This window comes from Lactuca serriola, chromosome 3 (assembly GCF_051521515.1).
Source record: "Lactuca serriola cultivar US96UC23 chromosome 3, Lser_US96UC23_V15, whole genome shotgun sequence".
Lineage (NCBI taxonomy): Eukaryota > Viridiplantae > Streptophyta > Magnoliopsida > Asterales > Asteraceae > Lactuca > Lactuca serriola.
Window position 1 is genome coordinate 86,867,101 of NC_136410.1, and position 16,819 is coordinate 86,883,919.

General features: G+C 38.5%; 1 protein-coding gene across 1 annotated transcript; it reads right to left on the reverse strand.

Moving 5' to 3' along the window:
- Window positions 1-3,732: 3,732 nt before the first annotated feature.
- Window positions 3,733-4,223, reverse strand: LOC145095482 (uncharacterized). Its single transcript, XM_079033350.1, has 2 exons — window positions 4,205-4,223; window positions 3,733-4,097 (listed from the first exon to the last, which is right to left on the reverse strand). The coding sequence occupies exons 1-2, from the start codon at window positions 4,221-4,223 to the stop codon at window positions 3,733-3,735; spliced, it is 384 nt and encodes a 127-aa protein (XP_078889476.1).
- Between the last annotated feature and the right edge of the window lie 12,596 nt (window positions 4,224-16,819).

Sequence of the window (16,819 nt, forward strand, 5' to 3'; positions counted from 1 at the left end):
TAGTTCGAGGTTCTCGATCCATACTGAGGCCACTAAGATGTATTTGGATCTGAAAAGAGAATATTGGTGGCCCTGTATGAAGAGGGATGTAGCGTGGTTCGTTGAGAGGTTCTTGACCTGTCGTAGGGTTAAGGCCGAGCACCAGCGTCCGCATGGCAAATTGCAGCGACTTGAGATTCCCCAGTGGAAGTGGGAACAAATTTCTATGGATTTTATCACCAAATTGTTGATGTAATTTGGGTGATCGTCGACCGGATGACGAAGAGCGCTCACTTTCTTGCTATCAGTGAGAGCTCTTCCGCTGAGAGGCTGGCAGAGTTGTATGTGAGGGAGGTGGTATCGCGGCATGGAGTGCCGATCTCGATTGTGTCGGATCGAGATGTACGTTTCACTTCCATGTTCTGGAAGAAGTTCCATGAGGAGTTGGGCACGAGGCTTCATTTCAGTACCGCTTACCACCCACAGACGGACGGTCAGAGTGAGCGAACGATTCAGACGCTCGAGGACATGCTTCGAGCTTGTGTGTTGGACTTCGTAGGAAGTTGGGACACGTAGCTGCCATTGGCTGAGTTTTGCTATAACAACAATCACCATTCGAGTATTGGCATGCCTCCCTTTGAGTTGTTGCATGGGAGGAGGTGTCGGACCCCTATTTGCTGGGGAGAGGTAGGGCAGCGAGTGATGGGTAGCACCGAGATAGTGCTTCAGACTACATAGCAGATACAACAGGTCAGACAGAGATTTTTTACAACTCGGAGTCGTCAGAAGAGTTATGCGAATAGGCGACGATCCGAGCTCAAGTTCTAGGTAGGAGACTTCGTTCTCCTGAAGGTATCTCCTTGGAAAGGAGTGATCTGATTCAGGAGAAGAGGCAAGCTGGGACCCTGGTACATTGGTCAGTTTTGGGTGATTGCGAGGGTGGGCAGAGTAGCGTATCGTTTGGAGCTACCTGTGGAGTTGAGCCAGATTCATGATACCTTCTACGTGTCTCAGTTGAGGAAGTGTATAGCAGACGAGTGGGCGGTGGTGCCGCTGGAGGATATTCAGGTGGATGCGAGCCTGAATTATGTTGAGAGACCGATCGCGATCCGGGATCGAAACGTTAAGGTTCTGAGGAACAAAGAGGTGCCCCTGGTTCAGGTCCAATGGCAACATCGGAGAGGGTTCGAGCTGACTTGGGAGCCGGAGTTGGAGATGCGGGAGCAGCACCCTGAGTTGTTTGCAGAGCGAGACTTTGAGGGCGAAGTCTGATTCTAGTGGGGAAGAATAGTAACATCCGGATTCCCAGGTATTTTATTTTAACCTTTTATTTTGAGTTAAAGAGAGGGAATCGACGAGTTGACGCTTAGACTCGTCGAGTAGGATCGCGATTCGGTGATTGGATTAATGAATGGACTCGACGAGTCGGCTAGGTGCCTCGACGAGTCTGTGCTGGCGGCAGAAACCCTAAATCTTTGGGCATGTGCCATATTTAAAGGCCTTTATGGCCTTCATTTGCGGCCACTACACCCCTGAGAAACCCTATAGAGCAAAGAGAAGGCTTGTAGAGCAAGAGGAGGGCTAATTCATCATTCTTTGGTGTGTTTTAGCAAAGGGAAGGAAGGATTTCAAGCTAGGCTGACTTGTGGGACTCAAATCTTCCATCATTTCGTTCAGAGCTGCTGTGGGAGGTAAGGATTCATGTTTATCTTCATTTGAGTAATAGATTTCATGAATCTATGGTTTCTTCTCTTCACTTTTGGGTAAGATATCTAGTGTGTGTGATGTCCCCTTGTGACAATATTATCAGATCTGGACCTTGAGAGGTCCAGAGAGTCCCTATTCTTCAGCTTTATGCAATCCTTTATGAGTTTTGGGGCCTAGGTTATCATATTAAGGGTTATTTTGGCATATAGAGATAATAGTGTGATGCATGGGCCTAAAGTTCGAACCTTTACATGACTTTTGAGTGCTAGAAGGTTAGATCTACTAGTTGGAGAAGAAGATCTGACCTCAGAAGGTCGTTTGAGTGTTGCCATGGAAGGAATCGTTGAGTCCATAAGGGGACTCGACGAGTTGAGTCGGGTTGCCCCGCGATTCATGACCAGTGGTAACCCGTCGAGTGGAAGGTTCGCTCGATGAGTCGAGTGAGGTTTAGATAGATCTAGAGGACACGTTTGGACTCGCCGAGTTACCTATGTGCACTCGACGAGTCTGGTCAAAGTTGACCGTTGACCTTCGTTGACTTTTAGGGTCTAGTCAATGTTTGGACTTTTGAGCCATTGGAGGGGTAAAATGGTCTTTTACCCTCCTGAGAGAACTTAGAGAGGGAATAGCCTAGCCTTTGAGAGCCGTATTGATTAGAGTAATTATTTTATGTGATTAGGCGGAGGACAGATCTGTATTTCCGAGTTCGAGATTTACCGAGTTACCCGAGGTGAATCTTCTCATTAAACTTTACCTAGAGTGGCAATTAGAGTATGTGACAGAGTATGTTGTATGCTAATATATGATGTGATATCTATGTGACTCTGTGCTATGTGTGATTCAGATATTACAGAGTTAGGACCGGAAGGTTCACAGAGTTAGGGCCAGAGGGTCCACAGAGTTATGGGACTGGAGGGTCCCACTGAGACACTTTGACCAGAGGGTCATACAGAGTTATAGCCTCGAGTGGCTAATATGTGTTGTATGTGGTATTTTGAGGAACACACAAAGCATTTATGCTTACAGTGTTATGTGTTATGTATTTCAGGTACTAGTGACGATCGCGGGAAGGCGCCGACATGATCCGTACACACAGACCGAGGATTTTATTTGTGATCTTGGGATATGTTTTTATTTGATGACAATTGTTGAACATGAGATTTGAGAATGTTTAAATGATAATTATGTTATTTGAAAAATGAAAAATTGTTCTGAAAATTTACGTTGTTATATTCACTGTATCTTCTATGTAAACTTATGAACAAAATACTGCTAGGGTTTCATTATTGAAAATAAAGAGTACAATTACAATGAAAGGAAAGACAATATATATATATATATATATAGGGGGGAGAGAGAGAGAGAGAGAGAGAGAGAGAGAGAGAGAGAAACTAATTAGGTTAAACCTAACAAAAGGGCTAAATGGGCCAAACAAGCGGTTATTAAATTGTTCACTTCTCGCACATCTATAATGTAATTTTGAAGTTCCACTTCAAGAATTAGAAGATCATAATATGTTGGAAACTCTTGCCGATAAAATGTAGACATTTTCATTATTTTATCTAAATCAAAGGCTTTGAAAGATTCATTGGGGGCACAAACAAGCAATACAAAGAAGTAAATTCATATTTACTTCATTAAAACAATGGTTCAGCTCTTGAAGTTGCATATCAATCACCTCCTTAAATACATTAACTTGGTAGTGGTAAAGGTGGTTAAGCTTTATATATATATATATATATATATATATATATATATATATATATATATATATATATCACCTCCTTAAATACATCAACTTGGTAGTGGTGAAGGTGGTTAAGCTTTATATATATATATATATATATATATATATATATATATATATATATATATATATATATAAGGCAAAAAATTTATAAGTCAATGTGGTAGTTGGGTGTAATAAACATTATTAACCTGTGAACCTCTTCCACGAATGTGTCTATTATAATATGCATATTCCAAATCCATGACTTCAACTTCGTTTTTAGCACAAAACAAAGTAATTTTCTCTAAAAATGGTTCCTATTCTACATCGCTAATTTCTTGTATTGCTTTTTTTGATCTACTCACTTGATTCATGTCATTTACGATATCTTGGTCGTTTCTTTGTTGTATTTTATTCAAATGATCCGTCACTCCCAAGATATCAACCATCAAATGTAGAGAAAATAAAAAATCAAAAGATTTTAACCACTTTAAAATACAAAATGCTTCAGCTTTACGATCACGATCACTATCAAATTTATCAAGGTCTTCAAGTACATCACAAATGGAAGCATATATGGTCTGGATATTTAATAAAGATGCAAAAGGAGAACCCCATCGAGTATCAGATGGTCGTTTGACACCGACTTCTTGATTCAAATTGGTACCACTCTCAAGGTCACCTAAGATAAACCACATAAGAGTTGAATTAGTCGAATAATTAGCATAAACAACTGAAAATAGTTACAATTTACAAATAATTAAATAGTCAAGTTAGTATAAAGCATACCTTCAGCCAATGGTGCCATAACTTTATCTACATGTTTTTTTCTTAAGTTATCTCATTGTTTGTAAGAAGATCAATAATATTTAAGAACCGATAAATCACATTAAAGAAAACATTAATCGTCGTTTGATTCTTTGCAACAAACATTAGTGCTAACTGTAATTGGTGAGCAAAAAAAATGAAAAAGTGTGCAGATTTTGTTTCATTCATAATCAAAGTCTTTTATCCATTGAATGCACCACTCATGCTACTAGCATCATCACACCTTTGTCCTCTAATCCTAATAGTACTCAAATTCCATTTTGAAAGCATATCACAAGTGGTACATTTCAAAGGCCAACAAACCTTTCTACAACTTCACCTTTTTCTATTAACAACCACAAAACTAATGCCATTTGCTCTTTACATGACACATCAGATAAAGCATCCAAACGGGTACGATATTATTTTTCTTGTAAATTAGTTTGTTTCTCAAAAGTAGACGTACTAGATTGTCTTTGGTTCATCAAACTTCGACAGTTTTGGACAACAATAGTGTGTGGAGTTCCTTCTTTGTGTTTATCTATTCCTTATTTCATATTCCAAGATTTGAATCTAGATTTAACAAAATGATATGATCCACCTTGATTTGGTATACTTTATTTGAATAGATAACAACATAAACAGAATGCAAGTATGATTGAATAAATCTTTGAGGTTTACCTCCAAAATCACGTGGTGGGAATTTATGATTTAGAGGTTGGAAAGGACCTTTTTGCAAGTATGATTTTCTAATTTCATCTCTTTGGTTTACATGATAAAATTCTATGTTACACCACCGACCGAGGCGGCGAAACACACCGGGCTGTGTGACTAAGTTCATATATCACATGTAAACTGAATATATAACACAAGTACAACAATTAACAAAATATCATTTATGTTTCATCTTGATATTTGAATACAAGGTTTTTACAATAATAATAGTATATGAGTTGCCTCAACATATAGACATATAATACAACAACAAGCAAACTAGGTCACTTGTAATCCAATTTGTCTTGAATGCCTGTTTAGTGATCTCCTGAGAATACCTATAGTTTTGAGGGTCAACACAAGGTTGGTGAGAGTTACAGGTTTTCTGCTAACAACACTAATACTTTTAATAAGTCTAAAAAGTATTATCTTTGTATATATAACAATAATTAAAATTGTGTTTGCAAAGAGTCTTTGAAAGCCAAAATGTATCTTTGTATAAGTAAATCCATGTTGAAAACTGTATTTGTAAAGAATCTTTGAAAGCCAAAATGTATCTTTGTATATGTGAATCCATACTTAAAATAGTTTTGAAAGCAACCAAGACCATGGTTTGTAGTGAGTGTGTGTGTGTGTGTGAGAGAGAGAGAGAGAGATTATAGTTAATGTTTATAGTGAGTCCTATAACGAGTTATGTGATTGAATTTACCCCCTACAACGCTTTATTGGATGTTGTAGTAACAACTGTAGACACTTATCATCCACAGCGATTGATCGGTCGAGATTGTAGCTAGCAACCGCATGTGGGGATGTCAACCCCGTATAGATCTATACATATGTATCTCGATCCGAAGATTAACGACCCTTAACTAAAAAGTATGTGAATAGCTCTCAGCCTAACTTAATTGTGGTTAAGTCAATAGGCATAATGAATTTTATTGTATAAAGTTTATAAAAGTCTAATATGCTTGGTATGCATGTAAAAGTGTAATGTACTCGCTTTTATAATGATGTATTTTTCAAAGTAATGAACATATGTACAAGTATAAACTTTATGTATTTAAACATATAAATATACATGAATAGTAATAGCTTGAATCCTTGAAATACTACAAAGTTTTATAATGTGCTTGTTATAATATACAATGTCACATAAAAATTATATCTTTTTGTATCATGCAACATTTGTTGCATAAACTAGTTATTTCATGATAATATAACCATAATACGTATACGGAAAGTTTATAATAGTTTATTTGTAACAACATGTTACATCGTGAAATAACATTTTTTTATAAACCATACCGGTTTTACTTTCGCATAAAATGATAATTTTTTTGTTTAAACAAAGTATATAGGGACATGTATCCCCCCCCCCCCCCCCCCCCCTTCCCAAAATAATTAGAAATAATAAAATAGGGACGAAAGCATTCACCCTTGACACGTGAGTTCGAGTTGTTCGGAGTTTGTTTACTTTTGGGAAGGTTGACGTGAGACACCACAAAGTCACATTTTTTGAACTTTGAAATATTTTTGGGACCGTTTCGTAACGAATTTAAACTATTGGGGGCTGCTAGGTAATTTAACTAACCAAAATAGGATTGATTTGGTTAAAATAAATAAAAGGGAGGGACTAAAATGACTTAAAATGAATTAATGTTTGAGGATTAGACTAATTTTGTTAAGAAATCTCCATGGGAGGGGGCTATTTTGTTTAAAATACACCAATGTTTTGGGGAAATGACTCGTTTTGAATAAAAAGGTTCAACATTAATATTTTTATTTTGAAAAATCAAAATGAATTAGGGCTTTTATATAAAGGAATCTCGTTGAGGGGCTGATTGTGTTTAAGTGGTCCAAACTTAATGAAATTAGGGCTTTTATGCCCGTTTCCTTTTGTTGATAGGGCAAAGAAAAGGGGATATACGAACGGATGAACCCCATGAACGAACACAGCGAGAGGGAAAACTCGAAGGCTTGCAGGCGGCACCATGTTTCATCGATCGGTTCGCGAGAAGGATCGCCGCTCCGGGGTTCGACGAGGCCGAAGGAGAGAAGGGAAGAGCACCGAAGTATGCTCTATTCTCGTCCGATAGCGAGGGGCGAAACGGATGAGTGTTTTAATTGTTTATGATCGAGGGTGCGGTGTGGCTAAAGTGTTACGAAGGGAAAGGGGTTAGACGAGGTTTCATCGGTCTCGGTGGGTGCAACGATGGAGTCGAATGCGAGGCCAGAAAAGGGGTCCCGTAGAAGCATGTCAAGCAGCGCCTTCGGCTTCTGGTGAGGTCTCCGGCGGCAGTTCTCGACAGCAGGAAAAAGGAGCGTGCGATGGATGTTTTGCTCCGGTAAGAGTAGGGGAGTGGATCGGAGCTGCCCCATGTTGCTTCCGGTTCTTCTTCTCTCTCTCTCTCTCTCTCTCTCTCTCTCTCTCTCTCTCTTTTTGGATGGTGAAAAAATGAATGTTTGGGTTTGTTTTTGGCAGGAGAAAGAATGAGGGTGGAGCATCATCGAATGGGTGGTGGAGGTTGTTTCGATAGTGTTGATTCTGTAGGGCAAAGGAAAGGAGGTAGTCGACCTTTGGAGGAAAAACACACACACACACACTTCGGTGTGTTCATGGTATCAACAAAGAAGGTGAAGGAAAGATGGGGCTTGGTGTTTCACAGCTTCATTTGAGAAAAATTTATAACACGTTTGCTTTAGGGTGTGGTTTTGTATAACATGATTTTTCTATAGTGTGTGGTTTTGTATAACATGATTTTCTAGCTTAGGTAGTTGATCAAGATAGAGAGGTATGAGTTTTAAACTTGTAAGACATATAGTCAAGAAATCAGGTATTCTTATGATTTTGGGAAGATTTTGGTTGAATTTGAGTTTTGATGTACTTTAATTTTAGCTAGCAAGCAAGGTTTTAGCTTTTAATCAAGTGTTTGTACAACAATTGAGTGTATGGATGTATGGATTGTGTGTATAGTTGATAGTTTATTAGATAATCTTATTTGTACAGCAAAATCAAATACAAAAATATTGCATTAGTTATAGGTAAAGTGTAAGCATTTGAGTAATAAGATGTATTTATACATGTATTTGTGTATGTATTGTGTATTGCTTTAAATTATTTGTGTATTTTAAACCATAATACATGGTTCAATATTTGAGTCAAAATGTGTAAATTATGGTATCAAAATGGGTAACGTCTCACTCGTGACATTTAAAATGTTACAAATAAGTTTTTCTCGATTTGTGTATCATCGATCCCGATTTTAAATATTCTTCTGAAAATGGTGAATAATAGAGTTTAGTTCAAGATTTCAAAAATACAAATGGATTGATTTTCCGAGTTATAGAACTTCGTGAAATCGCGTTTAACGAATCATGTTTTATTAATCCAAAAACATCTGATTTTTTTTGCTTTTATAAATATTTTTGTTAAAAATATTTCAAGTATGAAATTAAATATTAGACTATACCCTGAGTCCAAAAATGCTTTCAAAATTTCCATATGAGGTGTGCAAGTATCTCAACAGGTAGAAATGACATTATACTGGTTTTGGATTCTTAAAACGGTCTTATCTTTTGCATACTGACTCCGTTTTGGATGTTCTTTATATTTTTAGAATCAGGGAAACACGTAATATGAGACTAGAGTGTTTGTATTGTTCAAAACTGCTTAATACGAAATTTTAGTTTTTCAAACGCATTCCTATGGTTGCAGTTTGAGCTGTTTGAATCGTTTGCCAATTTACACATTTGGAAGTAAGATACCATTTGGTATTTTATAATAGTTGAAATGAACTCATTCATTTCACACCAGATGCACTAAAACTCAATGAGTCAAATTACAAAGAGATTTACTATGAACTTGACCGTTCACAGTCTTTGCCCTTAATTTTGGGATGTCACATTCTATACTTGGTCGTTTAAATGGATCAACATATAGTGAGTTTAAATCTACATTCATATACTTATGTTGTTGTTCACCATATTCTTTTATTTTATAAAACTTATGCAGAGACATTCTTGATTCTTGATTCTAAAATTGAATTATGAAATTAAATGTTACAAAAGTATCAAACTAATAACCATTATCAATATTTTGTTATCAAATATAGAAATCATAAAATCAAGACAATAACAACTTAACAATGTTCTCAAATTTCAATCGGTGATGCGACTTGCGAGAACGACACATCAAGGTATGTGTATGCGATATTCCGTTTCTATTTCCCTTTTTTTTCTTCAATATTAAATGGATCATTGGATTGAGCTATTGATTAATAAAAGTGGAATAAGATGTTGGATTGTTAGAATATAAAAGATATGAGCTGCCGACACATTTCTTTGCCAAAAATAATTAGGTATGTATTTTTGACAAAAATAAGATAGTTCCTTACTTTATATATATATATATATATATATATATATATATATATATATATATATATTGTAACGACCGAAAAATACAACAAATTTTAAATTTGTTTTAAAAACATCTCGATTCCATTAAATCTTTACAAAAGGTTTTCAATACAAAACATTTAACGTGTTCCCAGAATCACAATACTACAAAATCGTGAGGAGCGGTACGATCACGCCTTCGCCGTGCCACAGTCACCTGAAGAACCTGAAAAACATGAAACCACAACTGTAAGCCCGAAAGCTTAGTGAGAGATCCCCAAAATACCAACCACAAATACCATACACGCATAACATGCCATAACATATCCGATCACAGAACAGCCATGCACTTCGGGTCTACTGTGTGACTGGTCTGCCGCACCGGCCTACAGTCCACTTGGTCCACCCTCTGAGTCTATCCACATACATCGAGTCTGCAGTATGATTGGTCCGCCCGCTCCCGGGCCTTCAATCCACCTGGTCCACTCTCTGAGTCTACAGGATGACTGGTCCGCCCGCACCGGGCCTTCAGTCTATCTGGTCCACTCTCCGAGCCTTCGGCACGTCTGGTCCGCCCCTTCGGGGCCTACAGTCTATCCGGTCCGCTTGCTGGGCCTTCGGGACAACCGGTCCGCCCTGGGTATCTAGGTCTACAGCACACAGCAGGACCCGCCTCAACCCAATTCCAGTCCAAACAACCATGTGCACATATAGATACAATCATATAGCAATTCACAATCAACAAGCAGATCAAACATATCACATAGCATACCATCATCCTAACCAGGATACCGACCTAACATGTCACTAGCATAGCATCTCCCTATCTCTCAGGATACCGATCTCAATCCGGTCTCTAACATATACCATCCTAGCTCACAGGATGCAAACATCTCAAAGCAGTAACAACATAACAACTACCCGGATCTCAATCCGATAAGGGCCGGCCTTGGTGCCGTAGACCCTGTTGATATAGTGAGGATAAATCACCTCGAAACTGCCGACTGATCAGATAACCCAAGCTGCTCCGATCGCTGATACGATCTCCACCACTGGACAACCACCAATGCACTGAACACAAAACAATAATCAAAAATTACCAAAATGCCCCTGGAAGCCACTGGACAACCCTTGGTCAAAGACAAATTCAAAGTCAACCCCTGACTGACTCTACTCGCCGAGTCAACCCGATGACTCGTCGAGTCCCCATACTCAGAACTTCCCTCAATCCGCGACCTAACTCGCCGAGTCACCCCGAGACTCGTCGAGTTCAACAACTCTGAGTTCACTCGCATACAACTCACCGAGTCATCCCTTGACTCACCGATTCTCGACTCGACCAGAATAATATTGGGACTCTTCGACAAGACTCGCCGAGCCCAATGAACAGACTCGCCGAGTCTAAGACTATCTTCAACCTACTCGCTGAGTTGTTCATACAACTCGCCGAGTTCCATGCCATCTTCATCCAACTCGCCGAGTTGTTCTTCCAACTCGTCGAGTTCCAGCTCATCTTCAAGCAACTCGTCGAGTACACCCATGTGACTCGCCGAGTACCACCGGTTTGAATCCATTCAGAAGCATTCCAGGCCATGCAATTGATCCAAAACATAGATCTAGCCTCCTACAGCCCATCCATCACGTAAAGTGGCAAACTTTACGTGAATCCATCGAGATTTAGACCTTTTGCATAATGAGTTAGGGTTTGGGACATGATGTCCTCACTAAACACTCCAACACAGGGACTTTCATGCTCTCTGATTCTTCTCCATACCAGATCTGAGGTAGCAACCTCAGATCTAACCTCTAGACTCCAATATAACCCAAGATAAGCTTCCTTCAAAACTCAACATGAAGAAACAAGATAACAACAGCCAAAGAACGAGATATTACCTCAAAAGAATGCCCCTACTGCAAGGAAACTCGAATTCAAACAAAGCCCCTTGCTCCACACCTTCAACCTCCCAAACTTTCTTCCACAAATGCTCCTCCAAGCTCCAAATCACTCACAATGGTGCTTCTCCACGATTTTAGGGTTTCTGGGACTCAAGGGGGTGATAAAGAGGCTGGGAGGAAAACATAATGTTCTTTATATAGGGCTCAACCTCGAGAATTAGGGTTTTCTCCACTCAGCGCCTACTCGCCGAGTCCACCTCATTGACTCGCCGAGTCGGCTACTTAACATGCGACCAAATTGCGACTCTACTCGCCGAGTCCATCCATGGACTCGCCGAGTCACTCTTTCCCAATTTACTCTTTTAGTCCTTCCACTCTACTCTTGATATTTCGGGATGTTATATATATATATATATATATATATATATATATATATATATATATATATGCTTTTTTTTTATTAAAAAAAGTACGTCCTAGGACCCACCTAGTGCATTACTACCAATGCCTTGTTTGTACGATCGATTTAGGTTGCATCTTACCTTGATTATAAGCTTTATTTTCCTGTCTTGAATCCATAAAAATAAGCCATGCATCAAAACTTTATCAACGATTCGACAAGTTGTCTAAAGGTTATACTGTTTGTAAAATCTCAAAAATCACAACAATTTAAACTTTTCAAAACAATTTGTTTACTAAAAAAAGTGTTTACATAACCATTGTTTCCAAAAACATTAATCAAAATCAGAGTCTCCCAAGATCAACAACATAAATCCAAGGATGTGTACGATCATGCCTTCACCTTGCCACACTCCTCAGAAGTACCTGAAACTGCAAGCCAAACGCTTAGTGAGTTCCCACAAAGTACCACCACATAAAAATAACAGACAACAACATGCATATAGAGCCTTCAGCATGAGCTAACCGCCTCACCGGGCCTACAGTCTATTTGGACTGCTCTTTGGGCCTTCGGTTTGACTGGTCTGCCTTGCAGGCCTTCAATCTATTCGGACCGTTGTGGGTATCTTGGTCTTCAGTTTATCCACTGGTCTGCATCAACCCAATAACCATAACATATCAATGCATAATATTATCAATTAATAAAAGATAAACTAGGTAGTCCTACAGATCTACCAGTCTAATCACATAGCCAGTACCACATAACCCCAGATACAACATACAACAAATCAGGATATCTAATCCAATGGTCCGACCTTGGTGCCTTCGAACCTTAAATACAGTGAGGAAACACATCTCGCATTCTGATGAAAAGTTGAACGATACACTACTCCAAATATTGGCTCTATAAGTCAACTATTCAACATATAGAGACCAAGGCTCAACTATATCTCAAAATACCCAAAATACCCTTACGTCAAACTTGGTCAACCCTAATCAGAGTCAAAGTCAAAGTCAACAGGGTAAGGAGTCAAATTGGTCCACTTAGGCGAGTACGTGGGGCATACTCAGCTTTTATGCTGGGCGTACTTGATCCTTGACCAGAGTCGGGAAATTGACTAAGTACACGTGGCATACGATTAGGTAAGCACGCCGTACACTCACATCCAACTTTCAGATCCAAGGCCAAAATACCACTAAGAGTCAAAAAGTTTCCAACATTATGACTTTGCATATCCATTAAGTGCTTAATACACAAAATCTCAACATCTTAATACCTTAAGACATTCTATAGCATGCATGGAGATAAACTAAGCATCAAAACCACGTTTTTATGACTCAAGACCCCTCATAAGGTCTGAAATGACGACTTATTTGGGTAAGAGCATGTCATGCTCAAGAATCACCATATTTGGGACCAAAATTTCCCTAAATGAAGAAATGGCTAGATCTACAAGATAGGATGATCAGGCAAGGAGCTTTTTACCTTTTGATGATAGCTAACAAGTGAAGAATCCTAGATCTAATCTACTCCCCGATATCCAAGTCCTTGTACCAACTTCTTCTTCTTCTTCAAGAGCACCACCAAAGCATACAAATGGGCTCAAAATGCACTCTTCTCACTTAGGGTTTCCTAGAGGGGATGGAGGCTGGTGAGGGAATGAGATGAGAGATAATGATGATTATATATTGGCAAAACCATAAAAATTAGGGTTTGAAGGTTAACCACGTACGACCTATGTACGCGGTGTACGCCCTAGTACGCCTAGCATACATAACGTACGCTTATCATACTAATCCTTTTCCAAAAATACCAAAATGCCACTATAGGCCATTTTGCGCTCTTTCTTAAACTCAATGACCGAAAAGCTATATTTATTCATACATAGGGTTAAAATTGAAAATAGCTCAACACCGGGATGTTACGATTCTCCCCCAATTAAACTAGACTTCATCCTCGAAGTCATCTGCTATGAATAACTCAAGATAATGCTCCCGCATTTCTGCCTCCGGCTCCCAGGTCCACTCAGAGCCTTTCTGTAATGCTCTGTTACGAATTGTTTCCTATTTCAGGGTGGTGACTAAATATCAGGTATTATGAGGCTTAGGACCTTTGAGGAAATGAGATCTGGACCGATTTAGATGTGGGTGACGTAAATTTAGATGATATGGATGCTCGGTTTGTGTTTTGGAGCTAAGGGACATTTTGGTAAAGTGTCACCTCGGACTATTATGGAAATTAGATTTTTGTTCAGGAAATTTTAAGGCAAGTATGAGTTGATAAAAGCATAGAGCTTCTCGTTACCTTTTCATGGATATAAGGATTGTTAAAACTGGAGTTATAATGAAGAAGTTTTGGCCTTCAGGAGAATTTAGGGTTTAAGGAATACCCTAGTACGTGGGGTGTACAGGGGGAGTACGCAGGGTGTACTAGTGCGAGGACCTTTACGCGAGACATACTCTGGTGTACGTTGAGCATAGTCAGCAGATTGGTCGTAGATTTAAATCCTCGTATGCTGGGCGTACGAGGGTTACGCTTAGCGTACTCGGTGGATAAGAAAACCCTATTTTGGGGTGTTGCACCCTATTTAAGGTCCTTAAGTTCCTAGGGTTGGCCTCTTTATCAATCCTTAAGCCTCCAAAACCCTAGAAATCGATCCTTAGCCTCTATTGTTGTGCATTTGAGTCTTTAATAAGAATTTAGTGGTTGTTTTGCTTCTTGTGAAGGAAGTAAAGAAAATTGAAGGTTTTTTTCTTGGTGAAAAGGTTATATATCCATAATCATCACTCTTTTTGCAAGACTTTAGAGGTATCAAGTTCATACCTTGGCTTGTAGATGTTTAAATCTCTCTATGGCTTGATTTGTTATGTTTTTGGTCCCTTTTTGGGTTGGTTGTTGAGTTAAGACGTTTAAAGGACTTCAAATTTTAGATATGAGCTTATTAGGAGTTCATTGAGCATAAAGGTTCCGACTTTATGGGGTATTGGGTCTCATGCATGCATTAAGTCACCCATCAGGTCCTTTTTTAAGCTTAAGAGCTTCATTTAGACATGCATGAATGTAAAATTAGCAACTTTACATGATAATCCAACTAATGGAAGTCAGACCTACATTTTGGAGCAATGTCTTAATGGATTAAGGGTTAAAAGTGAGTTTTGGATGAATGGGTGAGTACGCTTGGTGTACAAGTCTGTACGCGCCGTGTACAAGCCATTTAGCATGTACGCTTAGCGTATAGCTGAGTACGCCCCACATACTCAGTTTGTTGGGCTTCACATCTTAGGCTTTGAGCTTGGACCATTCTGTTGGGATTAGATGCTTGGGGTCTTGTGGGCCATCTGAATGCAAGTGCTTGGACTAGGAAAAATTCGTTGGCCTTGGGGTAAGGCCCATGTAAGGGTTTGGTCTCAATTTTGAAAATCGGGCCATGTTTGGGCCTTAGTCTTGGACCAAACTAGGTAATGGGTAAAATGGTCTTTTTACCCTAAGTATGGATTGATGGTTATAGATTGGAATCCAATTTTTAATTGGGTGTTATTCGATATTGATAGCTCGGGGATTGTTAGACCAACAACCAGGGTTATCAGTGTGATTCAGCAGTACGAGGTGAGTTTCCTCACCATGTTTAGCGGGTCGAAGGCACCAATGCCGACCCATGGTCTGTTATGTTAGAATACCCGTTGTCTGTGTGGCACTAGTATGTGTGTATGCTTGTATGCTTATTGGGCGGGGCATGATTGTTATTCAGTATGCTATTACCTATTATACATATATGAACTATATGTGGACGCGACCCATTATGCGAGTTAGGGCGGGACCCATTATAGTTATTGGGCGAGGCCCGTTATGCGAGTTAGGGCGGGACCCGTTATACTTATTGATCGCCACACATGTATCTTCATTATCTTGAAATTATTGCACATTTTGATAATAATGAGATTAATTATAATTTCTAGACACACATTTTGAAACTGTAAAACTCCAATTAAGGAAACATTACTTTGATTTTAGCTAAAGAATTGGGCTCTTCCATTGGGGAATTAACCCAAAATAATCAAAGAGTTCTCCAAGTCACCACCTCTCCAAATATACAATTGTAGTCGGCTGAGTTTTAATAGAATACGTCACGAATTGAATTTCGGGACGAAATTCTTTCAACCAGGAGAGACTATGACAACCGTCAAAATTCGAGTCGATTCTAGATTTAACTAAACTTAGTTGCACCTATAGGCATGACACATACTAGACTTAGTAGCAATAATCTAATTTATAACCTAATAGAAACTTGGAAACAATTAGAAACAATGGATAGTGTACTTAGATTTCACATTGATATGTAAATTCTACAACTACTTAACTGTAGTGACTATCCATATTGGGGTCGCTCCTTGACTCGAACACCTTTTCATGAATCATATACACACATCATTCACTTGATCTATAAGTAGAAATTAGGTGAAAGTCTCATAGAATCTTAAGTCAAAGTTGAAGACTAGGACTAGTATACTTGATTCCTCAATTTCGCTTGAATCTCGGAATCAATACATAGAATGCCAATAAACTGGTAAAAATAAATTATAAACATTATTTCTAACTTGAATAAGAGTTATGAAACTCTAAAATAGTTTGAAATATCAAAATTTAATTAATTTTTATATCTAAAGACTTACAAACTCCTCAAAAACCTAAAAAGCCCTAAGAACTCAAATTTATAAATTTTAACACCCAAAATTCCATAAAATAGTTATGAACCACATAATATCAATTTAATATAACTAAATTTAGGAAAATGCAATCAAGGAAAATAAAAATTAAGTCATTGACATTTACCCTTAATTTATAAGACAAAATACAAGTGAACCTTGTAAAAACTAAAGATAATTTTTATAAAAACTAAAGATGATTTTTATAAAAATGATTAGGAGGCTATATTTATTCAAAGTAAAGCTTTAAAAGCCTCCTAAAACCCTCTCTAATCCCTCTTAAAGTCGGCCTCCACCTCCCAAGAAAGCTCTTTCCAAGACACTCAATCAAGTTATTCACTCCCACACTCTTCTCTTATGTCTCTCATTTCTCTCTTACACTCTCACACACATTTTCTCTCTTTCTCCCCCTAAGAACCACGAAATTTCTCCATAAAATAAGTCCAAGAACACTCAAGATACTCAAATTCTCATCATCTAGTGGTT